The 26,704-nt window shown below is 42.3% G+C and overlaps 2 protein-coding genes and 1 pseudogene across 2 annotated transcripts; 1 reads left to right on the forward strand and 2 right to left on the reverse strand.

Moving 5' to 3' along the window:
- Positions 1-1,366: 1,366 nt before the first annotated feature.
- On the reverse strand, positions 1,367-2,234 carry LOC129554166 (olfactory receptor 5B2-like; annotated as a pseudogene).
- Positions 2,235-10,158: 7,924 nt separating this feature from the next.
- LOC129554176 (olfactory receptor 5B2-like) lies at positions 10,159-19,449 on the forward strand. Its single transcript, XM_055422790.2, has 2 exons — positions 10,159-10,165; positions 18,503-19,449. The coding sequence occupies exons 1-2, from the start codon at positions 10,159-10,161 to the stop codon at positions 19,447-19,449; spliced, it is 954 nt and encodes a 317-aa protein (XP_055278765.2).
- Positions 19,450-25,185: 5,736 nt separating this feature from the next.
- On the reverse strand, positions 25,186-26,139 carry LOC129554174 (olfactory receptor 5B2-like). The gene has a single exon (XM_055422789.1). The coding sequence runs from the start codon at positions 26,137-26,139 to the stop codon at positions 25,186-25,188; it is 954 nt and encodes a 317-aa protein (XP_055278764.1).
- Between the last annotated feature and the right edge of the window lie 565 nt (positions 26,140-26,704).

Genomic DNA, 26,704 nt, shown 5'->3' on the forward strand with positions numbered 1-26,704 from the left:
CCAATACCCTAATTGATTTTGATTTTACTAAGGGGAATACACTGTAATATAATCATCAGCAGTTCAAAAATTTAACGTATGATGCAAAAAAGACTCAATTTATTTGTACTTTTGATAATTGTTTACTGAAAATCTACTATGAAACACATAGCCATTTAAGTACGAAGAATCACATGATGAGAAAAAGAGATAAAGTCACTGTTCGTAAAGAACTTACATTCTATCTGGGAGAAATAGTTAACAAACCAGTGGGCAAATAAATATACATGAGTGAGTGTTGATAAGGATTATAAAGAAAAATACAGGGTTAAGAGTTGGTGTGTAAGGGGATGAGGGAGTGTTTTATAAAGATAGTCAGGGAAGTCTCTAGGTTAGGGTAACATTTAAGGCCATTCTGAATGAAGTAAGGGAAGATTCCACTTGGAGCAGCAAATTCAAAGGCTCTGATGCAGAAACTTGTGAAGTCGTCAAGAAATAGCCAGGGAATAGATGTGAGTGGAGCTGGGAGAAGACTTGGAGAGCAAAAAAGGTGACCTAACTCAACTAAAGTACGAACAAATGAGAAGCAGCAACCATTTCAAAGCATTTGCAGACAGAAAAATGCACAATGTTATTAATACTCACTGCATTTCTTTAAACATCATTAAACTTTGTGGTCATATATAAATAATGGAAAATGCTTTTATTTTACTTTATTTTTCTTATATTCAAGTTCGTTCATCCTTTTGAAAATTGTAATGTGAACATTTGGTTTTACAAAATGACTCAGCCAAGACAGAAATATAACTTCATTTGAATGTGATATTTATGTGTCTTTCAATAAAATGTGCCAATGAAGCCCATCCTTTCATTTAGGATTACATAACTTTTTTTTTTTTTTTTACCAATTAAGGCTCTTAAAACAGATATTCCATTAAAGAAATAGAGAAGATTAGACATAAATTTACACTCTAGTAGCTTTAAATTATCTTAAATTATTTTATTATAAACCGCCTGCACCACAAATTTACCAGTGCCAAGTGTATGTGATCATATGCCCACATAGAGCATACATATGTGCTTCTGTTCATGAACTTGTTGGTCCTACTGATTTACATGTGTGTATGCACTGCCATGTGATACAGAAAATGTCTGTGTAGCAAGTGAATAAGTCAAAAACCATTAGCAATGTTTTTAAGAAGCAGGACTCAAAATGTCTTATGTTTTACTTGAGCCATATTTAGTTCATGTATGTTTTATTTTTATTATACAACAAATTTCTGAGTGGTAAGAATATAACTTTTGCAATTAAATGTACTTAAAGGCTAAAAATGTGAATGGAAAGACTTAAGAGGAAAATAACTAGATTATTGTACATCATACAGCATTAAAATCCTAGAGCGAACTTTGCCTTCCCCATAGCCTTCTTGATCGCACTTTTCCCCTTTGTTCCTCAGGCTGTAGACTGTAGGGTGCAGCATGGGGGTGACCATAGCATGGAACACTGAGGCCACTTTGTCTGTGTCCATGGAGTGACTGGAGCTGGGCTGTAAGTACGTGAAGATGACTGTCCCATAGAAGATGTTGACTGCGAGAGGTGACTAGCGCAGGTGGACAAAGCTTTTTGGTATCCCTTAGCCGAGTGCATCTTCAAGACAGTGATAAATATGAGAAGGGAGGAAATAAATATTACCAGAAGAGCAAAAAAATCATTAAAGCTTGAAATTAAAATGAGAACCACCTCCCTAACATGTTTATCAGAGCAAGAGAGAGCCATGACAGCTGGAATATCACAGAAAAAGTGATGGACCACATTGGACTTACACAGAGAAAGGCTGAATGTGCCTCGTCTTCATGGTGAAGGTGTAATGTAGGGGTTTACACACTGCGGCGTGGCGATCATAGTCCATTGCAGCTAGGAGGAAGTTTTCCACACTGGCAAAGGCTGCGAAAAAGAATATCTGAGCAGCACAGGCATTGTATGAGATGACCTTGTCTGCTCTAAGAAACCCAGCCATCACTTTCGGTGTGGCAGCTGAGGAGTAGCCAAAGTTCACCAAAGACAGATTAATGATGAAAAAGTACATCGGGGTGTGGAGACGGGAGTCCAACAGGATCAGTGTGATCATCCCCAGGTTTCCAAAAACACTGATGAGGTAAATGAGGGTGAAGACAATAAAGAGGGGAATCTGAAGTTCTGGAGCATTGGTTAGACCCTCCAGGATGAAATCTGTCTCCTCTGTGCCATTCTCCATGGGAATATTCTAAATTCTCTGTAGTAATGAGAAAGCAAAGAGCACGAGGTAACCAGCAAAGAGTTTGCACTGGAATTATCGAAACACCCTGTTATTTTATCATTTTATGATGGCAATAAATTATTCTTCTTGATTCTCTGATCTAAAGCACAGTTTTGGTCTTCCCTGGTGGTCTAGTGGTTAAGAAGTTGCCTGCCGACGCAGGGGGCATGGGTTGTATTCCTCATCCAGGAGAGTCCCACATGCCATGGAGCAACCAAGCCCATGAACCACAACTGTTGAAACTCACACACTCTAGTGTCCAAGCTCCACAACAAGAGAAATCACGGCAATGAAAAAGCCATGCACCACAGCTAGAAAGTAGTCCCACTCACCACAACTCTAGAAAGCCCATGAGCAGCAGCAAAGACTCAAAACAGTCATAAAAAGTGGGAAAAAAAATAAAGCACAGAGTGGAATAAAAAACTTAGCAAATGAATTATCTAACAGTTACATGTTGTTGAAGCTGAAAGATTCATGCAGATTACATTGTCAATTTCCCACTTGTGCAAATAAACAAACTGAAGTGCAGAAAGAGATTATTATTTGTCTTATATAACATAGTACTTTGACCACCTGATGAGAAGAAGTTCATTTGAAAAGACTCTGATGCTGGGAATGATTGAAGGCGGGAGGAGAGGGGAATGACAAAGGATGAAGTGGTTGGATGGCATCACAGACTCAACGGACATGAGTTTGAGTGAACTCCAGGAGTTGGTGATGGACAGGGAGGCCTGGTGTGCTGTGGTCCTTGGGGTCACAAAGAGTTGGACAACACTGAGCGACTGAAATGAATTGGACATTTGCCATAAACACATCTTCCAATCAAATCACTTGAATCTATCAACAGGTTATGTTTATACAGTGCTCACTCCAAATATGCATTTAAGTTTAATATGCTTAAATATGCTTAATCTCAACGAACCTACAAAAGGTTAAGTGTTTTGAGCAAGTTTATCTGAGTATCAACTGACAGAGTCAAGCTTTGGACCCAGGCAGAGTGATTTCCAGGACGTATGCTCCTAACTGAAATTTAATTGAATTTATTTTTAATTAAAGCTTATATTTATTCATTGCATATCAAAGAAGCACACATAGCCAAGGGGGCAATTCTGAAAAGAAAGTGTGCCATGGAATGTTGAGCTTGGGTTCTGAAAAGGGGTGCATATGTGTTCAAAAGCAGCCCTATAATTTAAAACCTATTTCACTGTTCATGAAATAGCATCTTTGAGCCTCATTGTCTCTATAAAATAAGATGGTAATTAGATCCTTGAAAACAATTATTATAGCAGTTAAGTGAGGTAATATAATTTTTTAGAGCACAACTAGGTGGGAGAATCCCAGGGATGGGGGAGCCTGACGGGCTGCCGTCTATGGGGTCGCACAGAGTCGGACACAACTGAAGTGACTTAGCAGCAGCAGCAGCAGCAGGGTGTTGTTATGAAAGTGGAAGAAAGTGAAAATGAAAGTCACTCAGTTCTATCCGATTCTTTGCATGGTCCATGGAATTCTCCAGGCCAGAATAGTGCAGTGGGCAGTCAATAAGAGTCTGAATGCAGTACTTGGATGCAATCTCAAAAATGACAGTATGATCTCTGTTTGTTTCCAAGGCAAACCATTCAATGTCACAGTAATTCAAGTCTATGCTCCAACCAGTAATGCTGAAGAAGCTGAAGCAGAATGGTTCTATGAAGACTTACAAGGTCTTCCAGAACTAACACTCAAAAAAGATGTCCTTTTCATTATATGGGACTGGAATGCAAAAGTAGGAAGTCAAGAAACACCTGGAGTAACAAGCAAATTTAGCCTTGGAGCACGGAATGAAGCAGGGCAAAGGCTAACAGAGTTTTGCCAAGAGAACGCACTGGTCACAGCAAACACCCTCTTCCAACAACACAAGAGATGACTCTACACATGGACATCACCAGATGGTCAATACTGAAATCAGATTGATTATATTCTTTGCAGCCAAAAATGGAGAAGCGCTATGAAGTCAGCAAAAACAAGACCAGGAGCTGACTGTGGCTCAGATCATGAACCTCCTTACTGCCAAATTCAGACTTAAATTGAAGAAAGTGGGGAAAACCCCTAGACCTTTCTGGTATGACCTAAATCAAATCCCTTCTGATTATACAGTAGAAGTGAGAAATAGATTTAAGGGACTAGATCTGATAGACAGAGTGCCTAATGAACTATGGACGGAGGTTCATGACATTGTACAGGAGTTAGTTATCAAGACCATCCCCAAGAAGAAGAAGCGCAAAAAGGCAAAATTGTTATCTGAGGAGGCCTCACACATAGCTGAGAAAAGAAGAGAAGCTAAAGGCAAAGGAAAGATATATCCATTTTAATGCAGAGTTCCAAAGAATAGCAAGGAGAGATAAGAAAGCTTTCCACAATGATCAATGTACAGAAATAGAGGAAAGCAACAGAATAGGAAAGACAAGAGATCTCTTCAAGAAAATTACAGATACCAAGGGAACATTTTATGCAAAGGTGGGCCCAATAAAGGATAGAAATGGTATGGACCTAACAGAAGCAGAAGATGTTAAGAGGAGGTGGCAAGAATACTCAGAACTGTACAAAAATTATCTTCACAACAATGATCTTCACAACAAGATAACAATGATGGTGTGATCACTCACCTAGAGCCAGACATCCTGGAATATGAAGTCAAGTGGGCCTTAGGAAGCATCAGTACGAACAAAGCTAGTGGAGGTGATGGAATCCTAGTTGAGCTATTTCAAATCCTAAAAGATGATGCTGTGAAAGTCCTGCACTCAATATGCCAGCAAATTTGGAAAACTCAGCAGTGGCCACAGGACTGGAAAAGGTCAGTCCTCATTCCAATCCCAAAAAAAGGCAATGTCAAAGAATGTTCAAACTACTGCACAATTACACTCATCTCACATGCTAGCAAAGTAATGCCCAAAATTCTCCAAGTCAGGTTTCAACAGTACATGAACTGTGAACTTCCAGATGTTCAAGCTGTATTAGAAAAGACAGAGGAACCAGAGATCAAATTGCCAACATTCATTGGATCATGGGAAAAGCAAGAGAGTTCAAAAAAACCACATCTATTTCTGCTTTATTGACTATGCCAAAGCTTTTGACTATGTGGATCACCAAACTGTGGAAAATTCTGAAAGAGATGGGAATACCAGGCCACCTGACCTGACTCTTGATAAATCTGTATGCAAGTCAGGAAGAGTTAGAATTGGACATGAAACAACAGACTGGTTCCAAATTGGGAGAGGGGTACATCAAGGCTGTGCCTTGTCACCCTGCTTATTTAACTTATATGTCAGGCAAAATGCCTGGCTGGATGAAGCAGAAGCTGAAATCAAGATTGCCGGGAGAAATATCAATAACCTCAAATATGCAGATGGCACCACCTTTATGGCAGAAAGTGAAGAAGAACTCAAGAGCCTCTTGATGAAAGTGAAAGAAAAGAGTGAAAAATTTGGCTTAAAGCATCTGGTCCCATCACTCATGACAAATAAGTGGGGAAATAATTGAAACAGTGAGAGACTTTATTTTGGGGCTCCAAAATCACTGCAGATGGTGACTGCAGCCATGGAATTAAGAGATGCTTGCTCCTTGGAAGAAAAGCTATGACCAACCTAGACAGCATATCAAAAAGCAGAGGCATTACTTTGCAAACAAAGGTCCATCTAGTCAAAGCTATGGTTTTTCCAGTGGTCACTTATGGATGTGAGAGTTGGACTACAAAGAAAGCTGAGCACCAAAGAACCAACGCTTTTGAACTGTGGCATTGGAGAAGACTCTTGAGAGTCCCTTGGACTACAAGGAATCCAATGAGTCAATCCTGAAGAAAATCAGTCCTGAATATTCATTGCAAGGACTGATGCTGAAGCTGAAACTCCAATACTTTGGCCACCTGATGCAAAAAACTCACTCATGGGAAAAGATCCTGATGCTGGGAAAGATTGAGGGCAGGCGGAGAAGGGGACGACAGAGGATGTGATGGTTGGATGGCATCGCTGACTTGATGGACATGAGTTTGAGTAAGCGCCGGGAGTTGGTGATGGACAGGGAGGCTTTTTGTGCTGCAGTCCATGGGGTTGCAGAGTCGGACAGGACTGAGTGACTGAACTGAACTGAGCTGTTCCCTTCTCCAGGGGATCTTCATAACCCAGGGATCGAACACAGGTCTCCCATATGGCAGGAAGATGATAACATAGCAAATCCTGATAAATTGTTATGTTAACGTTATCATGAAATGATGATCTCTATCTTGGTTTAGGAAAGGTGGATGGTGATTTTCAGGGTCTCAAAATTTTGGTGAGTTTGAATTCTGGGAGAGTATTTCTCAATATGCCTTTCCTGACACATGAGTTCATTTAGTCTTTCCTGTGCCCTCCGGGATTTCTTACTCTATCCCAGACATTTTAGGGCTTCCCTGGTGGTGCATTGGTAAAGAATCCACCTGTCATTGCAGAAAGTGCTGGTTCAATCCCTGGATGGGGAAGATCCCTTGGAGTAAGCAATGGCAACCCACTCCAGCATTCTTGGCTGGAAAATCCCATGGACAGAGGAGTCCACGGGGTTGCAAAAGATTTCAGCGTGACTTAGTGATTTAACAACCACAGACATTTTATAAGAAAATTCAGGGATGTTCAGGATATCTTGCTTAATTTTCCTTCTGATTCATATTTGAAGGAGTTTTCTTCTCTAAAACGCATTGTTACTCCACTCTCATTCATCAGCTGGGTCACAGAAATGTAGGGTTGATAAATCACGGACCAGGAGTTTAATTCTAGCCTGCACCTCTGTTCTGGGGCATGTTCCATGTCTTTACTTTTTAATTTAGATTTGGAGCATTGGAAGTGTGTTCATTCTCTGGCAGCGCTTGCCTCTCAAATCTTTTTCTGTCCGTGCTGCTATTTAAGTTTCCCTTCCTAGTCTCTAAAGGATTTGTGCTTAACAATTTATAGCATATGCTGGGTCTTATGATCTCTAATAAGAGAATTATATATTTAGATATAGACATGTCTCAATCTTCACAGTAAATGTTAACTCTATTATGAATGTTTTAGAGACACTAAAAATGAGAATTTGAGAAGGTATTTCCTAAATTACCTATATAATACAGCATAAATTTAAGATTTAAATGAATATATGATTCATTTTACAACCTTTGCTTCTGAATGACTGCTCCGTCAGCCTTTCTAGATGTCTTGAAAAGGGTCAGATTGTGAGGTAAAGAATAGTAAATGGCACAGATCTAAAGAAACCTGACGAGGACTCTTCTGGAATCTAAACAACTGTTACTTCAAACATTGTAAGCTTCCACCACAATGCGTGAGAAGAGAGGAAGCGATGGAATTACCACCCACTCTCAGAGCGCCACCTGCCGTTCTTGTCCGTCCTCTTTAGGAACATAACGTAGAGTTTCATGAGCATAACTGAACTTCCAACTAGTGGAATTATTTTGCAATTTGCCTCGATCCCAGTTTTTTCAGGAGAATGTTTATGACATTCCAATTTGAGCTCAAATAGCTCATAGTATCAGCTTCATGACTGCTTTTTATATGTACTACACTCTTTGCTCAAAATGTGGATGAAATATAGAAGCTTACCTGTCTCTTGAAAAAAGAGGCTGCAAATCCTGAATTTTCAGTCTGATCTGAAGCTCTTCCAGGGCAGAATTTAAAAATTCTGTTGAAGAAGCTCTCTCTGTGATGCTAATCAAAAGGTGTCCTTATAATCGTCACTTATGGCAGAAAGTGAAGAGGAACTCAAAAGCCTCTTGATGAAAGTGAAAGAGGAGAGTGAAAAGGTTGGCTTGAAGCTCAACATTCAGAAAACAAAGATCATGGCATCTAGTCCCATCACTTCATGGGAAATAGATGGAAAAACAGTGGAAACAGTGTCAGACTTTATTTTTGGGGGCTCCAAAATCACTGCAGATGCTGATTGCAGCCATGAAATTAAAAGACGCTTGCTCCTTGGAAGGAAAGTTATGACCAACCTTGATAGTATATTAAAAAGCAGAGACATTACTTTGCCAACCAAGGTCCGTCTAGTCAAGGCAATGGTTTTTCCCGTGGTCATGTATGGATGTGAGAGTTGGAGTGTGAAGAAGGCTGATCGCCGAAGAATCGATGCTTTTGTACTGTGGTGTTGGAGAAGACTCTTGAGAGTCCCTTATACTGCAAGGAGATCCAACCAGTCCATTCTAGAGGAGATCAGTCCTGGATGTTCATTGGAGGGAATGATGCTAAAGCTGAAACTGCAATACTTTGGCCACCTCATGCGACGGGTTGACTCACTGGAAAAGACTCTGATGCTGGGAAAGGTTGGGGGCGGGGGGAGAAGGGGACGACCGAGAGTGAGATGGCTGGATGGCATCACCGACCCTGTGGACATGAGTTTGAGTGTACTCCGGGAGTTGGTGATGGACAGGGAGGCCTGGCGTGCTGTGATTCATGGGGTCGCGGAGAGTCGGACACGACTGAGCGACTGAACTGAACTGAACTGAACCTTGCACCAAACTTTTGTGAAATAGATATAATGTGATTGACACATCAGCATATTTCACTGAACTGTGGCCACGAAGAGCTAAGGAAAGAAGGTCTATTAAATAGCTCAGTAAATTGTTGTCATTTTGACTGCATTCCATATAGTATTTACCTTGGGGCTTTCCCCTGTAAGTGGTTGCAGACTCACAGAAAATCCTGTTTGGAGGAAGGCCTTTATGTGTACTAACAATTATTCACATTCAGAAGAGTAAATAAATGACCAGAGAGGTTCCGTATGTAGCCTGTTCCTTCTAAAATGATGTCAAGGAGAACTATTTTGGGATTTTAGAAGCTAATGAATGGGAGCCAGGAGGGAATGTTAGGGACCTGGAGCTTGTCTCAGGACAAGCCCCCACGAAGATTGCCAAAGGCACTCATTCAACTTACTTCAGCAAGAAGTAATTAAACTGCCTCAAGGACGAGCTTGGCTTCCTGAGCCAGCAGCATGCAGATATATTTACATTATTTTCTTGTCATTTCTTTCTTTTTTTTCAGTTTAAGTGTAATTTACTTGCAGCTTCATATTTTAGTGTACAGTTCTGAGAGTTTGGACAAATGTGTGTGATCATGTAACCACCAACACAATCAAAATAAAGAACAGTCTTGTCTGCCCTCAAATTTCCCTGCTCTTTCTCAGTGAAACTCTCCTGCCACTCCCAGATACTGGAACCCGAATTTGTCGTATGACTGTTCCTTTGTAAGAAATACCATACAAAAAAAAAAAGAAATACCATACAAGTGAAATCACACAGTATGTACCTTTTTGGGTCTGGCTACTCTCATCTGGGATAACACACGATACAGTCATCCTTCTGTGGCTCGTATCAGTAGACTGTTATTTTTTATTTATCAAGTGCTCTTCTATTGTAAGGAATATAGCCAGGTTGTCTTAGTTTTATTGATTACAGTTAAATCTGCTATAATCATTTGCATATAGTTTTGTGTTTGAACACTGGTTTGCATTTCACTTGAGTAAATACCTTTAAGTGGAATTGCTGGCTGATGGGGTAAGTATATGTCTCATAAGTAAGATTGTCAACTTTATGAACAAGTAACACACCACTTGCATTCCCACGGATAAAGTATCTCACTTCCTTCCTGCCATTGCCAGTCCTTACCACTGTCTACACCAGGGTGGAGTGTTCCTGACAGAATGAAGCAGCTGAGTGAAAGTACCAAGGCTGTGAGGAAGCTATATTGTTTACAGAACTTAGAGACGTCTACTGGTTCCACAGTAGCAATTGGTACAACTACTGGAGAAGGCCAAACCACGGGTGCCTAAAGCTGTGACATTGATCAGGAGAAGTTGGGAAATTAAAGTTCTGAATGACAACTAGAAAATGATACGTGGGCTTTCAGAAGTTCTGACACTTTCCTGGGCATTGAGAAGGTTGTGGCCATGTTCAGGATTATGGAAAGAGCAGGGCAGATGCCAGTTCCTTATTCCAGCTGACCTTGAGGACCTGCACAAACAGAGAACAAAACCTGAAGCAAGATCTGCCAGCTGTCTAAATTTTGGGTGGTCCCCAGTCCACACATTCAGGCCCTCTCATCAAAGTGTGCATAAGGAGAATTCTGACTATTGGCTGGCCAGTACTACAGTTGCAGCCCCAGAGAAGACAGGCTTATGCGTAAAAACAGGACTTTACAAGACTGGCAGAGACTTCAGTGGCTCTACAGCACAGGGAAACAGACCCTAAAATTAGGACAGTCAGGCCACTAAACAAACAAAGGCAAATATCAAACAATTGCAAGCTAGTCGGAATTCAGTTTCCACACTATATTGTCTAAAGCGTCCATTTATTTAACGCACACACACAAATGTGAATCATGAAAATCTGGAGGAAAATATGAGAAAGTGGTCAACAGAAACTCTTTGGGGATGTCCATATACTTTCAAAAAACTGAGGGAAACAACAGGTAAAGAATTGAAGGAAAACACAGGTGGCGCAGTGGTAAAGAACCCGCCTGCTATGGCAGGAGACATAAGAGATGCAGGCTGGATCTCTAGGTCAGGAAGATCCCCTGGAGGACGGCATGGCAACCCACTGCAGTGTTCTTGCATGGAGAATCCCATGGACAGAGGAGCCAGTCAGGCTACAGTTCCTAGGGTCGCAAAGAGTCGGACATGACTGAAGCCACAGCACACACAAACACAGGTGATTGATTACAGTGACAGATCTACCAGAGACTGTGCGTCCCTGGTGGCTCAGTGCTGAAGAATCTGCCTGTCAGAGGAGATGGAGGAGATGTGGATTTGATCCCTGGGTCAGGAAGATCCCCTGGAGAAGAAAATGGCAACCCACTCCGGTATTCTTGCCTGGAAAGTCCCATGGACAGAGGAGACTAGAGAGCTATAGTCCGTGGGGGTCGCAAAGAGCTGGACTTGACTTAGCAACTAAATAACAACATCTAATAAAGAATATCAACAAAGATAGTAAAGTTATAAAAAAGAAGCAATCAGAAATTCTAGAGTTATAATTTTAACTTTATTAAAATTCAAAATGTTTCTATGTTAAGAAACACCATTTATAAAATAAAAAAATTAAACCACAAATTTGGAGAAAGTGTTTGCAAATCAAATATCTAATTAAAAAGATAATTTTGAGAATATAGAAATCTTACAACTCAGTAATGAGAAGACAAATGTCTCAATTGAAGATGAGGAATATTTGAAAATACATTTTATAGAAAAAGGTGTATTAGTGCCTAAAACCCACATGAAGAGATAAAAATGATCATAAATCATAAAAATTAAAATGACAATGAGACACCACATCAGATACACTGGGATGGCTATAACTGAATAAACGGATTATAACAGATATTTTTAGAGATGTGGTAAAAAGAAAATCTCCATACATTACTAGTAATCTTTAAGTTTTGGATAAGTGGGTGCTGAAGAATTGGACCAAACTCTTCTATTACTGATAGCTCAGTTGGTAAAGAATCCGCTTGCAATGCAGGAGACCCCAGTTTGATTCCTGGGTCAGGAAGATCTGCTGGAGAAGGGACAGGCTACCCACTCTAGTACTCTTGGGCTTCCCTGGTGGCTCAGCTGGTAAAGAATCCTCCTGCAATGCGGGAGACCTGGGTTCGATCCCCGGGTTGGGAAGATCCCCTGGAGAAGGGAAAGGCTACCCACTCCAGTGTTCTGGCCTGGAGCATTGCATGGACTGCACAGCCCATGGGGTCACAGAGTTGGACACGCCTGAGCGGCTTTCACCTTCACTTTCTTCCACTTCTGTTAAAGGCAGAGTAAATGCCCCTGAAGGATCTTTACATGGAGAGACAAAGACCTGCCGGAGGAGGGGCTCTGTCTCAAGACGAGGACACTCCAGTCACAAACAGTCACAGTCAAAGGTGATGCGGGAGCACTAGAGGGCTGGCCTAGACAACTTTGAATTTTGAGGAGACAGACTCAGTAGCGGTCCAGTCAAAATTCCTGGCAAAGTAAGTCAGAAAGAGAAAAGCAAATATTGTGCACTAGCACACATGTAGGAAATCTAGAAGAATGGTACTGATGAATCCATCTGCAGGGCAGGAATAGAGATGCAGACGTAGAGAACAGCCCTGTGGGCGCAGCGGGGGGTGGGGGGAGGGCGGGGCGGATAGAGAGAGGAGCTTTGGAACATACACGTTACCATATGCAAACCAGAGAGCTGGTGGGGCGTTGCTGTACAGCTGAATGCTAGAAAGGAGAGGGTGGGGGATTGGTGAAGCAGGTGAAAGGGATTAAAAGGCACCGTCTCCAATTATAATAGTTAATAGTACTATAAAAACTTTAAATTGAGAGACAGGGTAACTAAACTTGTGGTGATCATCTTTAATGCATATAAGTCACAGTGTTATACACCTGAAGCTAATGTATGTCAGTTCTACTCCCAACTTTTAGAAAGGTGGAAGGAGTTCATCACTGGTAGACCTGCCTGAGAGGAAATGCTAAAGGCAGTCCTTCAAGTTGAAATGAGAAGACATTAGACAGCAATGCAAAAACATATGAAAATAGAAAATTCACTGATAAAGGCAAATATATAGACAAATACAGCATTTGGCAATATGGTAATTGAAGTATGTAAGTCACTTTGAATCCTAGCATAGAATATAAAAGGTAAACAGATAAAAATAACTGTAACTGTTATTTTGTATTCAGTTCAGTTCAGTTCAGTCACTCAGTCGTGTCAGACTCTTTGCGACCCCGTGAATCACAGCACACCAGGCCTCCCTGTCCATCACCAACTCCCGGAGTTCACTCAAACTCATGTCCATTGAGTCGGTGATGCCATCCAGCCATCTCATTCTCTGTCGTCCCCTTCTCCTCCCGCCCCCAATCCCTCCCAGCATCAGAGTCTTTTCCAGTGAGTCAACTCTTCACGTGAGGTGGCCAAAGTATTGGAGCTTCAGTTTTAGCATCAGTCCTTCCAATGAACACCCAGGATTGATCTCCTTTAGAATGGAGTGGTTGGATCTCCTTGCAGTCCAAGGGACTCTCAAGAGTCTTCTCCAGCACCACAGTTCAAAAGCATCAATTCTTTGGCGATCAGCTTTCTTCACAGTCCAACTCTCACATCCATACATGACCACGGGAAAAACCACTGCCTTGACTAGACAGACCTTGGTTGGCAAAATAATATCTCTGCTTTTTAATATGCTATCAAGGTTGGTCATAACTTTCCTTCCAAGGAGTAAGTGTCTTTTAATTTCATGGCTGCAATCAGCATCTGCAGTGATTTTGGAGCCCCCAAAAATAGTCTGACACTGTTTCCACTGTTTCCCCATCTATTTCCCATGAAGTGATGGGACCAGATGCCATGATCTTTGTTTTCTGAATGTTGAGCTTCAAGCCAAACTTTTCACTCTCCTCTTTCACTTTCATCAAGAGGCTTTTGAGTTCCTCTTCACTTTCTGCCATAAGGGTGGTGTCATCTGCATATCTGAGGTTGTTGATATTTCTCCCGGCAATCTTGATTCCAGCCTGTGCTTCTTCCAGCCCAGCGCTCCTCATGATGTGCTCTGCCAGATACCAAATACGAGAAGATACAGTTTGTGATATGAGTAACGAAAAGAGAGGTGTATAGGAGCAGAGCTTTGTAAGTGATGGACGTTAAGCTGTTATCAGTCAAAAAGAGATGGTTGTAACTATGAGATGTTTTGTATAAACCCCATGGTAATCCCAAAGACTGTACCAGCAGAAGATGCACACAAAAATGAGAAAGGAATCAAAATCCGTCTCTACAAACAGCCAGCGACCCACAAAGCACGGTATCAAGAGATCGAGAGGGGAAATAGCTAAAGACAGCAAAGGAGAGCAAAACGAACATGACTAGTCCCTCTGTGATGGTTCATTATATGTATCAACTTGAGTGGGTCAGGGCATGCCAGATACGTTATTAAACACTGTTTCTGCGTGTGACTGTGAAGGTGTTTGTAGACGAGATTAACGTTTGAATCAGTGAAATGAGTGAAGCAGGTGACCCTCTCCAATGTGAGTGATGACCATCCAGTTCATTGTGGACCTGAATAAAACAAAATGGTAGCAAGGTGAATTCACTTGCTACTTGACTGCTTGAGCTTAAGACATTGATAATCGGCTTTTGGCATAAAAAAACTCGGGGTTTTTGTTAAGGTGATAGAACTCTTCTGTTTTGTAGCTGTGGCAGTGGTACCTGACCAGATAAAATTTAACCAGACTCTTAGAATAACACACTAAAAGCTATGGATGTTTATGGTTTCTAAACTATACTTTGAGTACAAAATGGAAAAAAATGAAGAACAAGCAATGAATTATGAAAACATGTGCACACTCTCAATATATCTAGCAGAATCCCACAAGCAATTTAATTCTGTCTTCCCTAAGAACGTGAGATGAGAACTACAAAGGCCCTCATGGGGGCAAGCCCCAGAGAATTCTGTGTTTCTATGGCTCCCTTCTGACTCCCGTGAGCCAGCCTCTGAAATCCAACATAAATCCACGTGACATCACTGACTGTGCTGAGCCCCCTTGGCCATCATTTACCAAACACAGGCATCCCTCTCTGACCTTGAACCTGAGGATTTGCTTTCGTGGCCAGAGAAAACGGCTCAGAGTAAAATTATGCTGATTGGCTTTAAAGTGATAGCCTCTCAGCAAGGTGTTTTATGGAGCTACCCTCATCTGCTAGTTACAGGTACAAGTCTGTGAACTATTCGAAAAGAGGTAATATTATTGTTTTTCAAACAAGGAGAAGAAAAGTGACTTCTCCAAGAGCATACTCAGAATTAGTGGTGAGTTTAGGAGTTTTATCCAGGTTTCTAACTTCATGTTGGGTTCCTTCCTCCATCTTTACTTGTTCTTAGAGGTCTTGGAATCTTTAAGAAAGTCTCTAACAGTGGTGGTTTAGTCACTAAGTCCTGTCCAACTCTTGCAAACCTGTGAACTGTGTCCCGCCAGGCTCTTCTGTCCATGGGATTTCCCAGGAAAGAATACTAGAGTGGGTTGCTATTTCCTCCTCCAGAGGATCTTCCAGACCCAGGAATCGAACCTGTGTCTCCTGCATCACAGGCGGATTCTTTACCAACTGAGCTACGAGGGGTATGTGCTTTATGCCCATGACTAAACGTCTGATTCCATTATCACTCTTCGGGATTGACTGTCTCTACTTTTCCAGCAGCAAGGTAAGCTTCTGTGTTTCATGTACATTTTTAGTGAGAAGTATAATTCATGTAAAATCTATGGGGCAGCTATACCTACTATGAATTATCTGAGCACTGAAAGAGATGGTTTCAACATTTTTTTTTTCTAAAACAGTGAGTTGAGGCTAAAGTTTGAATGTCAAAATTTCCATCAATGGGAGTTTAGAGATACATATGGAACAAAGTCATGTTGTTCTCCTATAAAAGAATCGCAAAAAAAGAATAAATGATCCCATCCCTAAGACTTAATCTCATCTTAGTTACTATCCTGTGTCATCTCATTGGTGGCAAGAAAGAAAACTACAAGAGAGTGAAATAATCCTTCTTTAACCACAGAAGTGTTCTGATCAAGTTAGCGAGATCCTAACTCTACTGTAATCGTTCCCATAATCTCATCCTTATGATTACTAGCACATTTGCAAATGCGGCCAGTGAGGTGGCTGAAAGCATAGGCTTCTGATTTGGTCACAGCCGGGTTTGAATCTTGAATCCTGAATCTTTTTCATACTATGTGACTGTGCAGCTTTACATAGCTGCTCAAGTCCTCAGTGTTCTTACTGGTAAATGGGTATAATAATGTGATCCACCTTAAAACACTGCTGCTGCTGCTGCTCCTAAGTCACTTCAGTCGTGTCCGACTCTGTGTGACCCCATAGATGGCAGCCCACCAGGCTCCCCTATCCCTGGGATTCTCCAGGCAAGAACACTGGAGTGGGTTGCCATTTCCTTGTTCAATGGCATGAAAGTGAAAAGTAAAAGAAAAGGTGGGCTTCTCTGGTGGCTCAGACGGTAAAGAATTCACCTGCAATGTGGGAGACCTGGGTTGGGAAGATCTTCTGGAGAAGGGGAAGGCTACCCACTCCAGTATTGTTGCCTGGAGAATTCCATGGACAAAGGATGCTGGTAGGCAACAGTCCATGGGGTTGCAAACAGTTGGACACAACTGAGCAACTTTCACTCCCTCACTCATCCGGAGGAATGAGTGTGTGTTTAAATACTTGTGTGTATACATATAAACCCATGAATAAGTGTATATGTGTGCATATGCATAAACATGGATGCATATGCTCTTAATGGGGGCTTCCCCAGTGGCTCAGCTGGTAAAGAACCCACCTGCCAATGCAGGAGATGTAAGAGAAGTGGGTTTGGTCCCTGGGTGGGGAAGATTCCCTGGAGAAGGAAATGGCAGCCCACTCCAGTATTCTTGCCTGGGAAATCCCAAGGACAGAGGAGCATGGCGGGAAGTCCACGGGGCTGCAAAGAGCTGGGCGTGACTGAGCGCACATGCGCACACGCACTCACGCACAGCACATACATGCTCTATGCGGTGAGCCTATGAGATGATATGAGATGAGGACAGTGAGAGAAAGAATGAGCTTAAAAAAGAGACTCTACTCATGCTGAAATAAAGACTTCAAGAAAGAAGATAGACCAGTTCACGTGGCGTGGCTGAACAGCCAGTGATGGTTAGCAGAGAACCAACAGACTGAGAAACACTGGAGGACACACAGATGCCCGTGGACAGAGCGTGTGAGAAAAAGTTGAAGAGACAGGGTGCAAGACTTCAACCCTCGTCCGCGTCCGGATCCCTGATTTCACCTGCCTTTCTCGAACGTAGAGCCTATCATTTCATCCTCATAACAATATCACAGCTAGTGCCTATCACATGATGCTAGGCACTCAGCATTTGACTGATTTTTCGATACAGTATTTCATCGAATTCTCACAATCCTACCTTGAGGTATTATTCTTCTGTACATGGAGAAAACCAGGATCAAGTAGTTAGGTTACAGCCAACGACTCTGGGGTAGCAAATGGTAAGACCGACACACATCTGTTCCCAGAACCCAGCTTCACACTCAGTGCTATGTCTTCCCCTCAGAACGGCCTCCGCCGGCGAGTGCTCTAGCTATTCCGCTCGTCTGTTACACACGCTGGAGCAGGAAATGGCGACCCACTCCAGTGTTCTTGCCTGGAGAATCCCAGGGACGGGGGAGCCTGGTGGGCTTCCGTCTGTGGGGTCGCACAGAGTCGGACACGACTGAAGTGACTTAGGAGCAGCAGCAGCATTACACACACGCGTCTCAGCTACTTGACCGGGAAACCCAAGCACTGAGTTGGGCCAATGGAGACAAGGAGTAATTGTAAATTGAGTAAAACTCAAGTTTATTTATTTATTGGAGGGCAGTTTAATTTATTTCTTTTTCAAAAATTGTATTGAAGGACAGTTGATTTACACCGTTGTGTTGCATTTCTGTTGTACAGTAAAGTGACTCAGTTACACATATACATTCTTTCTCATGTTCTTTCCCACCGAGGTTTATCACAAGCTATTGAATATAGGTCCCTGTGCTATACAGTAGGACCTTATTGTTTATCTGTCTGTATACCATAATGTGCACCTGTTAATCCCGAAGTCCCAGACCAGTGGACCAAAGAACGACTCTTCCTGGGTACACAACTTGACTTTGACAGTAATAATTTTGTGAATTTAAATACATTACTCAATCCCTATGCTTCAAAGTTAAAAGAGGGTAACAACTAGTCAGTCTTATAAGCTTATTGAGAAAAGCAACTTGATACATGGGTGAACTGTACAGGGCAGCTCCTGGCACCACAACAACATAAAAATGTAAGCATTTACGAGGCTCAGGGAACCAAAATGACACATATATTCACTCTAGACATGGCATCCTGATCAAGATTTTATATTTTCACATTTCAGTTTACAAGTGTGTAAAATTTAGACAGTAGGAGATGAACCAAACGACCCTTCGGTTTCAACAATGTGTAACTCTATAATGCACTAATATGCACCAACACTGGTCGCCAAAGCCATATCTTATATGCATAACATTGAAGTTTTGATATTGCCGTCATGCAGTGACGCGCGTCTACCGATCAGCCAGTCATCTAGTTGCTGTCTGCTTCGATTTCTGTCCGTTCCATTGTTATCACTCCGTTCCTTTATTCCTTATGGCCACAGGGCATCTTGTGATTCCCAAACCACAGCCATGGAGAATAATACAGACGTGACTGAGTTCATTCTGCTGGGACTAACCAGTGCCCCAGGACTGCAGGTACCCCTGTTTATTATATTCAGGCTCATCTATCTTGTGAGCGTGGTTGGAAACCTGGGGATGATTGTTTTGATTCTCACGGACTCTCGTCTCCACATTCCCATGGACTTTTTCCTTAGTAACCTGTCTTTGGTGGACTTCTGTTATTCTACAGCTGTCACTCCCAAGGTTATGTCTGAGCTGCTTATGGGAGACCAGGTCATCTCCTACAACGCATGTGCTGCTCAGATGTTCTTTTTCGTAGCCCTGGCCACCATGGAAAATTTCCTCTTGGCATCAATGGCTTATGATCGCTCTGCAGCCGTGTGCAAATCCCTACACTACACGGCCACCATGACAACCAGTGTGTGTGCTGGTCTGGCCGCCGGCTCCTGCATCTGCAGCTTTCTGAACGCCTCTGTTCACATCTGGGACACATTCAGTCTCTCTTTCTGTAGGTCCAATCTAATCCATCACTTTTTCTGTGATGTTCCAGCCGTCATGGCTCTCTCTTGCTCTGGTAGACACGTTAGTGAGCTAGTTCTTGTCTTTGCGGCAAGCTTCGCTATCTCTTTTGCCCTCTTGGCTGTCTTCGTTTCCTACCTGTCCATATTTGTCACCGTCCTGAAGATGCACTCGGCTGAGGGATACCTGAAGGCTTTATCCACCTGCGCCTCTCACCTCACCACAGTCTCCATCTTCTACGGGACCGTCATCTTCATGTACTCCCAGCCCAGCTCCAGTCACTCCATGGACACAGACAAAATCGCATCTGTGTTCTATACGATGGTCATCCCCATGCTGAACCCCCTGGTCTATAGTTTAAGAAACAAGGAGGTTAAAGGTGCTTTCAAGAAGGCAGTTAAGAAAGCAAACTTGTCTCTAGGCTTCACCTTTTAAAGCTGTAAGATTCCAAATAACCTAGTTTCATTCCTCTCCTGTCTTTAACCATGAAATCATCTACATTTTAGGGCCCACACTACTCCTAAATTACTGAGATAATATTACCATTTCTCCTTCAAAAGTCTATCATCAAGAAAAAAGAAAATGTTATGGCCAACTATGTGATATCTGTATGAGGATGTCCACAGGGATCTTTGAGTATTTGGTGCCCTGCTTGTAATAAGCTTTATTAATTATATTTGGTTCATTCATATGCTCTTATTTTCTCTACCATATAACAACACAAGCATATGAGTAAAACACTGGACACACAAAACCATGAATAAAAGCACATGCAAGAAGCTCAGAAGATTTTAGTAAGTTTTCTTAGGTAACAAAGTTTGGTTGGACTGGTCTTTTTATCTCTAAAACTTGTGGCTTTTTTTCCCTCCTGGTTACGTTTTAGAAGCTGAGAATTGACAAAGATTAGTGAAAGTAAACTGCGCTGCAGACACTTCATGGTGGTTCTTGTCACAGTGTCCTTCCACTTCTTGCAAGCAGCATCCAGATTGTCTTCGGGGAATCTCTTTATGTCAGTTGGTATAAATAATACAAGCAAATATACAAGCAAAGTCCAAAATGGCAGTGGCTGAACCACAGAGATCTTTCTTGCTCGTGTATTGTTCAGTTAGTTGTTCTACGGAAACTCAGTGGAACAGTCATCCAAGTTCTTTCTGTTTTGCGGCTCACATTATCTTTGCTCCTACTGTGTAAATCTAAAACATATTCTAGAAGCATTTGTTATTTACATTAACTAGCACATGGAACGGAGAAGGCAATGGCAAGCCACTCCAGTACTCTTGCCTAGAAAATCCCATGGACGGAGAAGCCTGGTAAGCTGCAGTCCATGGGGTCACTACAAGTCAGACATGCCTGAGCGACTTCACTTTCACTTTTCACTTTCACACATTGGAGAAGGAAATGGCAACCCACTCCAGTGTTCTTGCCTGGAGAATCCCAGGGACGGGGGAGCCTGGTGGGCTGCCGTCTATGGGGTCACACAGAGTCGGACATGACTGAAGTGGCTTAGCAGCAGCAGCAGCAGCACATGGAAGCAACCTAGATGTCCATCGACAGATGAATGGATAAGGAAGTTGTGGTGTATATACACAATGGAATATTACTAAGCTATAAAAAGGAACACATTTGAGTCAGTTCTAATGAGATGGATGAACCTAGAGCCTATTATACAGAATGAAGTAAGTCAGAAAGACAAGAATTGTATATTAACGCATATATATGGAATCCAGAAAGATGGTACCGATGATCCTACGTGCAGGGCAGCACAGGGGACAGACATAAAGAGCAGACTTTTGGACACAATGGGGGAAGGAGACGCTGGGGTGATCGGAGGGGACAGCACTGAAACACACACAGTATCATGCATAAAACAGATAGCAAGTGGGACTTTGCTGGTGTTCTGTGACAACCTAGAGGCCTGGGAGGGGGAGGGGTGGGGAGAAGTGTAAGAGGGAGGGGGCATATGTACACCTATGGCCATTTCACGGTGCTGTACGAGAAAACATCACAATATTATAACTAACCCACGATTAAAAATAGTAAAAGTTTAAAAAGTAGCTTTTAAATGGCTCCAGTAGAAGACACGTCACTGTCATCACAAACTCAGAGCCAGAGAGAATATGTTTGGGTTATAACACTCTGTCCACACTGGTGTCCATCTCAGTACATTCAACACAATCTTGCAAACACCGGAGTATGGAAGCCTCTAAGTATGCAGACGCAGAGAAAGGAATACCAGTGCAAAGTTCCTACAGGCATCTTTATTACAGAATTGAGCTCCCCCAGGATCAAAATAAAACACAAAAATATTATTCTACTCGGATACTTAATATAGATTATGTTTACTATTGATAAGTACTATTATGTTTATATTATCTGTGGAAGCTTAGAATCACTGGAATGAACTGCATTACCATAACCAACTCAGGTTCAGTTCAGTTCAGTCGCTCAGTCGTGTCCGACTCTCCGCGACCCCATGAATCACAGCACGCCAGGCCTCCCTGTCCATCACCAACTCCCGGAGTTCACTCAAACTCATGTCCACAGAGTCGAAGATGCCATCCAGCCATCTCATTCTCCGTCGTCCCCTTCTCCTCCCGCCCCCAACCCTTCTCAGCATCAGTCTTTTCCAGTGAAAGTCTTTTCCTCTTCGCATGAGGTGGCCAAAGTATTGGAGTTTCAGCTTTAGCATCAGTCCTTCCAATGAACATCCAGGATTGATCTCCCTTAGAATGGACTGGTTGGATCTCCTTGTGGTACAAGGGACTGTCAACAGTCTTCTTCAACACCACAGTTCAAAAGCATCAATTCTTCGGCGATCAGCTTTCTTCACAGTCCAACTCTCACATCCATACATGACCACAGGAAAAACCATAGCCTTGAGTAGACGGACCTTTGTTGACAAAGTAAGGTCTCTGCTTTTTAATATATTATCAAGGTTGATCATAACTTTCCTTCCAAGGAGTAAACGTCTTTTAATTTCATGGCTGCAATCAGCATCCGCAGTGATTAGCAATATGTGAACCGTGAACTCCCAGATGTTCAAGCAGGTTTTAGAAAAGGCAGAGGCACCAGAGATCAAATTGCCAACATCCACTGGATCATGGAGAAAGCAAGAGAATTCCAGAAAAACATCTATTTCTGCTTCATTGACTATGCCAAAGCCTTGACTGTGTGGATCACAATAAACTGTGGAAAATTCTGAAAGAGATGGGAATACCAGACCACCTGACCTGCCTCTTGAGAAACCAACTCAGGTATTAAGCATTAAAATAGTTTGATACGTTTTGTCTTCTCAGTTCAGTTCAGTCGCTAGGTCGTGTCTGACTCTTTGCGACCCCATGGACCACAGCACGCCAGGCCTCCCTGTCCAGCACCAACTCCCGAAGTTTACTCAAACCCATGTCCATTGAGTCGGTGATGCCATCCAACCATCTCATCCTCTATCATCCCCTTCTCCTCCTGCCCTCAATCTTTCCTAGCATCATGGGCTTTTCAGATAAATCAGCTCTTTGTCTTTTATGACTTACTAAATAGAATCTACTTGATGTGTTGTCAATGAGATATCTTTTCTAAGGAATGACAACAAAGTTTCCAGATAATCATTGTATCTGTCAGTGGAAATTAAAAGCACTGAGTGACAATGTAGAAAATATTTCAGTCAAACAAAACAGCAGTCATGCCTCTTGAAATGATAATTTTACATAGAAGATTTACTTTATGAGTGAATTATAAATATCCTGATTCAAATATTTAATATATTCATCCTGATGGGTGAAGCTGAAATAAAAGCTTCATCCATCCACTCATTCATTTAAAAATATTTATTTAACTCTCCTATGATCCAGAAATTGATTTAGGTACCAAGGACTGGGGGCTTCCCTGGTGGCTCAGATGAGAAAGAATCTGCCTGCATCGCAAGAGAACCAGATTCGATTCCTGGGTCGGGAAGATCCCCTGGAGATGGGAATGGCTAACCATTCCAGTATTCTTGCCTGGAAATTTCCAGGGACAGAGGAGTCTGGAGGGCTACAAAGAGTTGGACATGACTAAGCAACTAATGCTTTCACTCACTTTTACCAAGGAGTTATGAACAAACAGAGAAGCTATTTCTTATATGGAATTTATGTTTTAGGTTGGATATGTACATAAGTACAAGATGGATTTACAAAAGGCAGAGGAGCCAAAGATCAAATTGCCAACATTCGTTGGATCATAGAAAAAGCAAGAGAATTCCAGAAAAACATCTACTTCTACTTCATTGACTATGCAAAAGCCTTTGACTGTGTTCAGTTCAGTTAAGTCTCTCAGTTGTGTCTGACTCTTTGCGACCCCATGAACTGCAGCATGCCAGGCTTCCTTGTCCATCACCAACTCCCGGAGTTTACCCAAACTCATGTCCATTTTGACTGTATGGATCACAAGAAACTGTGGGACATTCTTAAAGAGATGGGAATACCAGACTACCTTACCTGTCTCCTGAGAAATCTGTATGCAGGTCAAGAAGAAACAGTTAGAACCGGACATGGAGCAATGGACTCATTCCAAATTGGGAAAGGAGTACGTCAGGGCTGCATATTGTCATCCTGCTTATTTAACTTCTATGCAGAGTACATCATGAGAAACGCTGGGCTGGAGGAAGCACAAGTTGGAATCAAGATTGTTGAGAGAAATATCAAAAACCTCAGATATGCAGATGACATCCTTATGGCAGAAAGTGCAGAGGAACTAAAGAGCCTCTTGATGAAAGTGAAAGAGGAGAGTGAAAAAGCTGGCTTAAAACTCAGCATTCAAAACATTAAGATCATGACATCCTGTCCCATCACTCCATGGCAAATAGATGGGGAAATAGAAACAGCGTGTTATCCAGTAGGGCCTTGCTGTTTATCCATTTCATATGTGATACTTTGCACCTGCTCATCCCCAACTCCCAATCCAGCTCTCCTTCATCTCCCTTCCCCTTGGCCACCACCAGTCTGTTCTTTGTGTCTTGCAAGACAGTTTCTGTTTTGTAGATAAGTTCATTTGTATCGTACTTCAGACTCCACATGTAAGGGATATCACAGGTATTTGTCTTTCTGACTTACTTTATCTGGAATGACACTCTCCAGGTCCCTCCCTGTCGGTACAAATGCCATTCTCGTTTCTATAGCTGAGTAGTACTGATCGTGTACAGGTACCATGTCTTCTTTATCCACTCATCTGTCAGTGGACATGGAGGTTATTTCCAATCTTAGCCATTGCAAATAGTAATGACATGAACATAAGGGTGCATGTGTGTTTTTGAATTATAGTTTGTCCTGATATATTCTCAGGCGTGGAATTATTGGATCTTCAGTTCAGTTCGGTTCTAACTCAGTCATGTCCAACTCTTTGCGACCCCATGAATCACAGCATGCCAGGCCTCCGTGTCCATCACCAACTTCCGGAGTTCACTCAAACCCACCTCCATCGAGTCAGTGATGCCATCCAGCCATCTCATTCTCTGTTGTCGCCTTCTCCTCCTGCCCCCAATCCCTCCTAGCATCAGAGTCTTTTCCAGTGAGTCAACTCTTCGCATGAGGTGGCCAAAGTATTAGAGTTTCAGCTTTAGCATCAGTCCTTACAATGAACACCCAGGACTGATCTCCTTTAGAATGGACTGGTTGGATCTCCTTACAGTCCAAGGGACTCTCAAGAGTCGTCTCCAACACCACAGTTCAGAAGCATCAATTCTTCGGCGATCAGCTTTCTTCACAGTCCAACTCTCACATCCATACATGACCACTGGAAAAACCATAACCTTGACTAGATGAACCTTTGTTGGCAAAGTAATGTCTCTTTTATTGGATCTTATGGCACCCCAATTGATCATTTAAAATTCTTTTCTTTTTCAAAACTAGCCATACGCAATTTATTTATTTAACAAATTTCCTGCTCCAGTTTGTACGTGCATACATGGGACAAAGGAATGCAGTTCTAACCTTAGGCTTGTGTATTCTCCGGTTTTTGCAGGTACATTTGCATCAACATGATAATAATTAATAGCATTATGTTCGTTTCTACTAGGAATCTGACATCATACGATGGAGGGATATCTTCTCAGGAAAATAAGTGCAGTGTGGGCCTTAACATGTGAGTCACTGAGCAAAGGATACCTTAGAGATGACTCTAACTTTTCTGGATCCTACATTATTAAAGGGATAATCCTAGAGACAATTTTGCTTTCTCAACAACCTTCTTGAATGCCCTTTTGACCTCCTTGTTCCTCAGGCTGTAGACCACAGGGTTTAGCATCGGGATGACCATAGCATAGAACACAGAGGCCACTTTATCTGTGTCCATGGCATGAGTGGAGGTGGGTTGTAAATACATGAAGATGACTGTCCCATAAAAAATGGAGATAGCAGTGAGGTGAGCAGCGCAGGTGGAAAAAGCCTTCTGATATCCCTCAACTGAGCGCATCTTCAGAATGGTGACAAATATGAGCAGGTAGGAAATAAAGATAATCATGAGAGCAAAAAACACATGGAAGGTATTAATATAAACAAGAACCAACTCACTGATGTGCTTATCAGAGCAAGAAAGAATCATGACTGCTGGAACATCACAGAAGAAGTGATGGACCACATTGGACCTACAGAAAGAGAGGCTGAAGTTATCTCCAACATTTACAGAGGCATTCAGAACACTACACATGTAAGAGCCTGTGACAAGACAAGCACACCTCCTTTTTGTCATGGTAGTGGCATAATGCAGGGGTCTGCACACTGCTGCATAGCGGTCATAAGCCATCGATGCCAGGAGGTAACTTTCCCCAGTGCCAAAGACTATAAAAAAGAACATCTGAGCAGCACAGCCATTGTAAGAAATGACCTTATTTCCTGTAAGGAATCCTGCTATCACATTGGGCGTGACTGCTGAGGAGTAACCAAAGTCCACCAGAGAGAGGTTGCTCAGGAGAAAGTACATAGGCGTGTGCAGGTGAGGGTCCAACAGAATCAGCATGATCATCCCCAGATTTCCAACTAGAGTGACAAGGTAAATGAGGGTAAACGTCGTGAAGAGTGGGACCTGTAGTCCTGGGGCATCAGTAAGCCCTAGGAGGGTGAACTCGGTCACTTCTGTTTTGTTGCCCATGGCTGTCATTTAGGAAACAGGGGGCCCTGCAGCAATGAGAAGCAAAGGGACAGAGGAGTGAACAGAGAGGCAGGGCACCGTGAGACGGGAGCGTGCAGATGCTCCGCGAACCACTTCAGTTACAGCAAGAGCTTGTTCTCCGGCTCTGAAGCACACAGATGAAGATTAGTAAAAATTTAATAGTTGAGACTGAAGGGTTTCACAGATCAGTCACCTCATTCACTAATTTTGTACATGAGGGAGGATATGGGGAAGAGGGAGGTGGGAGGGGGGTTCAAGAAAGGGAACACATGTACACCCGGGGCGGATTCGTGTCCATGTATGGGAAAACCAACCAATATATTAATGTAAGGGAATTTGCCTCCAATAAAATTTTAAAAATAAATTAATTAATTAAATTAAATTAAAAAATAAAATAAAATTGCCCTGAAAAAAAAAAAGAAAGGGTTATGACGACCTTCTCTAAGGTCGTCATAGTATTCATACTTTGGCTACCAGATGCAGACTCATTGGAAAAGACCCTGATGCTGGGAAAGACTGAAGGCTGGAGGAGAAGGGGATGACAGAGGATGAG

This window comes from Moschus berezovskii, chromosome 14 (genome assembly GCF_049115385.1).
Source record: "Moschus berezovskii isolate FMDL1 chromosome 14, NW_MosBer_1.0, whole genome shotgun sequence".
Lineage (NCBI taxonomy): Eukaryota > Metazoa > Chordata > Mammalia > Artiodactyla > Moschidae > Moschus > Moschus berezovskii.